General features: G+C 39.8%; 1 protein-coding gene across 1 annotated transcript in view; it reads left to right on the forward strand.

Moving 5' to 3' along the window:
* Window positions 1-2,135: 2,135 nt before the first annotated feature.
* The window catches only part of zgc:162989 (uncharacterized protein LOC100037351 homolog), a 6,695-nt gene continuing 2,277 nt past the window's right edge, over window positions 2,136-6,553 (forward strand). Inside the window, exon 1 of the mRNA XM_034858394.1 lies at window positions 2,136-2,619. Coding sequence (XP_034714285.1) covers window positions 2,440-2,619 — 180 coding nt within the window. The 5' untranslated portion in view covers window positions 2,136-2,439. The remainder of the gene's footprint in view (window positions 2,620-6,553) is intronic.

Here is a 6,553-nt window from a genome sequence, read left to right on the forward strand (position 1 = left end):
GGACAACTTTAACCTTTTTAGGGAGCAAACTGAAAATAATTTCCCAACTTCTACAAAAATTAATGAATTTGTCTAATTTTGATTTAGTCATAATGGATTTCACTCATGAAAAACAAACTTACATCCTGAGGAAATAGTACAAATAACACTACAAACAGTCATACAGCTCCCAGAGGACAATGGAAATATTTCACCCAATTAAAAACCTGATTAAAAACACAATATACAAATACAATGTAATAATGTTGAATTTAAAGTGTAAATAAAAAGGATTTTTTTTTTAACTTTGGCATTCCTAATATATATAAAGTAAATTGTCTTCAAATCATAAAACCTTTCTTTGGAGAAAAATAATATAAATAAATATGTGTGTCTGTGTAGCACTTTTTAAGTGTCCCAAATGCTTGCTAGTAAAAAACCATCAACAAGGTAAAAAAAACAACAACATTCAAATACAAAAACCTGGTGGTAGGCTAATATGAGCTTTGTCGTTCAAATAAAGACTCCAAGTGCTCAGAAAAGGAATTGTTTTGGGCTAGATTTACTTGTCACAGCTTTCCAAATTCCAAGCTTTGATCCAGAAGGTGGCAGTATGAGCTCATCAACAGCTCAAGATGCAGCTGAGGGTAAACACTTTTTCTTCTCAAAGCATTGTAAAACATACTTTTTTGGCAGACTTTTACCCCACATACAGTGTAATCATTAACGCGACTTACCATTAAAACTCACAGGACCCCCAATCGTCTTTTCCTAATTGTAGTGATACTGATGATTCATGCATTGAGTCATCCAATTGCAGTATGCGATGAGTCATGAGTCATTTACATTATCAACAACTAGACGAAGCAGGAAGTGGCCTCTCAAATGATGAAATCTAAATGAATTGGTTTTATGACTTAGACTGAATCATAATTGGCATAACTGAGTTGAGTTTTAGACTGTATCCACAAACTCTACAGCTTCCTGCCAATTGGATCTTCATCCAGCTGTAAAGATTTAACAGTAGAGGTCAAGCTCATTTAGGCTACCGTCCCTGCTGTCCCTCTCTCCCACCTAGAATGCATCACCTGGCCGGGGCCGAGGTAAGAAGGCCCTCCACAAGTCTCTGGTGCGCGTCACCTTTTTTATTAGACAACCCTGACGGTGCAGAACCAAGCAGCAAAAGACAAGATGAATGAATTTGTTTGTCTGGAAAGGTGAGCTGATAAAGGCACTCAATAATTCAGTATTTGTAACAGACGGTGCATCAGTGGGTGAACACGCGCAGCTATGGCTGATTGATAGTCCCTGCCAAAACAAAAAACTGAACCCCATTATTCATATCGTAATATGATCTGTGGAAACTCTGCAGCCCGTTGTCGCTGTGTCTCAACTGTAATAGTTTGGCACCAGGAGGTACAACTATGAATTTTTGACCTTGGGTTTATGTGCTACTGATGATATTTGACTTCACAAACATTGATGGTTTTAAGACTTTTATTTGACATTTGACTTCTAAACAGCCATAAATAGTCCTCACCTCAGCATCCATTATTAATGGGTGCGTAACTGAGGATTCCAATTTGACTTCAAGGCTTATTAAACGTACACCTGATAATGCCTGTTATAAAGGGCAAGGCAGCCATCACACTAGAGGAACCCTGGCTCACCTGTAAGGGGGACCCAGCTATTGTTGGGAGCGTTTGCGAACATAAGAGCCCTTAGCATGCCAAACCCTTGTGACTTTATGGGCAGGCAAATACTTTAGACACTCCTACTGAGCAAATATAAGGCAAAAATGTGGGTGGTGGGTTGGTATGTAGAGGTTTCTGATAATATACAGTATGCATACAAATCTAATGATCAGAGATAAAAGAACACACATATTTTGTGATGTCAGCATACATGTTGGCATGTTTTCAGCCAGAATATGATTGCTTGATTGCTGTGGTTGTCCTCTTACCCTTTCTCTAGTTTTTATCACTGTAATTGAACTCTGCTCTCCCACCTGCTATAACACAGAGAAAGAGAGCATAAAGCAAACACACACCCTTTGAAGTGAGTGTGCGCGCGCACACACACACACACACACACACACACACACACACACAAATGCATGCACAGACTCACACACATGCACGGAGGCATATCTCATTACCATCCTCCTGATAGTGCAGCCAGTGGGTGTTGCAAGAGGAGGGAAGGAGAGCCAGACAGTGAGAGAGAGGGGGAAAGAGAGAGGACAGGCAAAGGAGCATAGCCGGGGTTATAGAGAGGGAGAGCATAAACACAACAACATAACAGGAGATACGCGTGGGAACACCAGCCCACTGGAAAAGCAGAAGCAGAGTAGAAGACAGAAGAGGGTGAGCAAAACAAACGTGTCAGAGCCCGTTGGTTTGTCTCTGTGTGTGTTTGAGCTCAGTGTGTTTCCACGGTTCTCCTAAAGCCGTGGCAGCCATGGCGTCAGAGCCTAACACCCAGTCCAGGGTGATGTTCCAGGCAGCGGGCAAAACAGAGGAGCCGGCACACCGCAAGCTGGGCAAGCTGACAGTCAAATACAACCGCAAGGACCTGCAGAGGAGGCTGGATATCGAGGAATGGATCGACGGGCAGCTGCACCTGCTGTTTGACTGCGAGGTAGGGGTAGGGCTGGCTCCCACAGACACACACTCATGATGCACACTGTGTCAGGTGCCTGAGGATGTGGTGAGGGAAAAGAGCAAGGGAAGGACTGAGCTGATCATAAGTGCCTGTGGTGGGCTATCCATCATGTATGAGAGATTACAGCTACTTAACAGAGGTGTAGGGGGCAAGTAGCTTTGCTTTATAGCTGCAATTTTTGGCACACAAGCCCTCATGTGTCATCAACATGACTGCAGTATCAGTCGTGTGGTGTGCTCTGTGGTGTTCTACCAAAAGTGATATGACTATTTTCCCAAGATATGATGTCTGATCATTTATCATCATTAGGCAGCATTTAGAAGCAGGTTGCAAACCATAAAACACAACACCTAGATCCATTCAAACATATGGTGGACATATGGCTACATTCACAATTTAGGCATTTAAAAATCGGTTTTACACAGAGGGAAGTTGAATTGATTCTAGGATCAGTAACATCAGAAGCAAACTATATCAAGGAGGAACAGATTTAAAGCACCAAAACAATATCACTGTAACTCTGTGATAAAGTAAGTTCCAGAGCAAGTTTTACAAAATAAAAGCTAAGGACCAGAATAGAGAAGGTATTTTTTATTTTTCATTATGTCATCATTTTAATGTCTGTGTGTGTGGCCTGCATCTCTGTTCCTGTTGACAGTCACAGAATAGCTATGCATGATAGAAACTACAAACTTAGATTGCCCCTATGTGGATGGTAATTAGTGATGACTGATTAGACATTAGATGCATTTGCTGTATAAATAAGCAGTTTTTTTCAAAACCATTCAGGATATGCCATTTATATGAACACTGTATGTGTTGTGTAAAAACAAAAGACAAAAGAGTTGTAGTGTTAAAAAATGTGCTCATTATTTCCATTGTGTGCCTTATTAGTGGGCTCATTGCCATGGTAATGTTTAATATGTGCATGGGATTATGTTGAATTATGTCAGGCTCTCACTCACTCACAGCCAATGCAACCTTCATAACTTTGGTCCTGTATGGCCGGATACAATCCAATTATGTCAGAGGCTCCACATTGATTTGCTTGACATTCTCTGAGGGGAAACTATGGCAACAGATGTCTCATCGCCCACATGAGGCAGCATGGTACACTAGAATTAGAGTTGTCTGTTAAGGAGCATAACCTTTCTAATTACAATGCAGATAAGATGGCAACACCGCCTTGATTTCATGCCGGAGATGATAGAGACAAAAGGTTTCTTATTTAATTCTTGAACACACACAGAACTCCTTGGCTGTAGATGACCTGTAGCTACCTCTCCTTCTGGCACCCCTTACACTGCCAGGGATCCATTTGCATATGGCATATACCAAAGCAGCAAATCTAGTGATAAGACAACTAGTCTCTCCACTGTTGAATCGTTTAATTCTTTTTTTCTAGACGAGTAGATAATGAGGGTTAAGTCTGGCAGGGGGGAATTATTTGTAATAAATTCTAGTTGCAGCTCACTGCCAAGAATTTCTAATATATTGCTACTATATTCCTCATCCCAATACTTGATTAGCTTTATTCCATTTACATCCCAAGCCATCTTCCCCGTGGTAATATATGATAATATGCTTGTAAAGATAAAGGTGGAATAAATTACATTAGTGGAAACCAGGACCTGTGAAAACAGATCTGAAGTCTTTTTCTGTGTTTGATCTTGTCCTAGAAACAGACTTTTATTATTTCACGTTTGCAGTACTCAGCCTATCATGTTCAGGTTCTAACATTATCTAATGTGAAGATACATGTACAACCAAGGTAGTGGATGTGCATGTTCCCCAGCAAGCTGAATAATTGGATCTCGGTATGATTGATGAGATGATGAAAGATAGCAAAAACAATGGAGAGCGCCTGACGATGTGAATTCAAGTTAACAGAAGTTCCTCTTCTATACAATAGACTGGATATTTGCATTAGCCATTCGTATGAAATTATTCGGGGCTCGTCCATGTGCACTGGCCAGTGTAATGAATTTTGCATGGGCTCAGGGGAAGGTTACTCTGTTGGTTCACAGAGTCTTCCGCGTGGAAGCATTTACCATCAGTCCCCTGTGTCACCACCTAAATTATTTAGCCGCATCTCTAATTCATACAAGTGCTGCCCCGGTCTGGAGTGGCCACCCTTCGTTGCAATCTTCACACCTTTTGAGAAATGATAAACAAAGTCTGCTCTCAGATAAACTTGAAAATGTGCAAAGTTCATGCTTGTGTTATGCTTTTGTGTGTATATTAACCCAGATCAGTGTTCCCCTACCAGTGTTTTCCCCACTGACTCTAAACTATGAGGACTTTTCAGGGAAAGTTTGCCAAAAACTCAGGAGCAGCACAACTCATTTCACACACATGAAGAAGTTTTTGGAGATTAATCTCCAAGACGGAACCAACCGCGGGAGATTCTGTAATTTGTTCCTTATTACTTTGTCATAAATTCAGTTTTCTACTGCAATACCCTTAGCTCTTTCACCAGAAACATCAGCGGACGTATTTCCCACTCTACTATTCTTATTAATGTTCAATATGTTTGTTTGTTTGTTATTATGTATGCACCCAATCACCAAGGAAAAATTCCATGTAGTTCAACTACTACTAACTACTTCTGATTCTGATTAAACAGAGGCATTTAATGGACTCTCAATTGAGGAGAGAATTTAGGCAGGCAGTACAGTTTAACCAAGATGTGGGAGCACCGTAAACATGTATGATTAACCCAAATATGTCAGCACAAACCGGATGTGTTAACCTCCTCCATGACCTTGAAAGAATGAGGCAGCACTGTGTTATACAGCTGTTACGTCTCCCGTAATCTATGAAGGCACAGAGTTGAAGTTCTTCTCTGTCTGGAAAGATTATTAAGTTATGTTGGACATTGACCTAAAGGAGACCTGGGGTACCACTGACTTACATAGCATGAGTTCTTTAGCAGGAAATTCCACCACAGGGGGTCATCAAAATCATAAGGAACTATTCATGGGGCCATGCTTATCAATACACTATTTCATGACAATCTTGCTAGTAATTAGGAAAGTTTTGCATGGGATGATGTCAACCTTAGGGAAGTTTAAGTAAACTGCATTTATATAGCACCACCCTAAACAATGTAACAAAGTATTTCTTGATAAACTCAAACAATAATAATAATAATTATAATAACACAGGTTAAGTAAAGGAAAATGTATATCAGGCTGCTACTTACTAAAAGTTCAGTTTCAAACCAAAGAACTCCTGACAGGAAAAATCAAGTCACCTCATGATGACGATAAAACGTCCCTGATTTAGAATTATATATTCTAGTGGAGGTTGTCTTATCTTGACAAAATCCAACTGCTTATCCAGACTGCATCTGCACTGCCTGTCTAAAACTGCAAACCACTTTGATATTCATGAATTTCAATACTAGTGCCAACATTCATTTTTAGCTTCAGTCCATTGCTTTTAAACTTCAAAAAGTGCTACTGAGACATTTCTGCCCAGAGGCCTCATTAAAATTCTGTTTTCCTCTGACAATGAAGGTAACCCTCAACAAGCTTAAATTTGCGACTGCGTAATAAGACTGAATATGAAATACTAAAAAGGTAATAGAAGGGTCATTGTAATTCTAAATGATGAATGCACATGCTCCTCTCATTGACATTCAGTGGTGCTCTGCATGGCCCTGCTGTCAAATGCAGACAGAAGTAACATTAACCTCCAAAAGGAATATAGCTTTGTTTATAAAAGTATGTCCCTGTTCACGCTTATTGGTAATCTAGTAGTTAGGTAGGATCCTTTGCTTACTGAATGTGCCATTCTAGACTTTAGATTAAGTGCAATTAATGTAAATATATTAATAATCCTTGTTTAATGCAATTAAGTACTTCTAAGATTACATACAGTATATTATAGCAATAATATATATATA

Source organism: Etheostoma cragini, chromosome 20 (genome assembly GCF_013103735.1).
Source record: "Etheostoma cragini isolate CJK2018 chromosome 20, CSU_Ecrag_1.0, whole genome shotgun sequence".
Lineage (NCBI taxonomy): Eukaryota > Metazoa > Chordata > Actinopteri > Perciformes > Percidae > Etheostoma > Etheostoma cragini.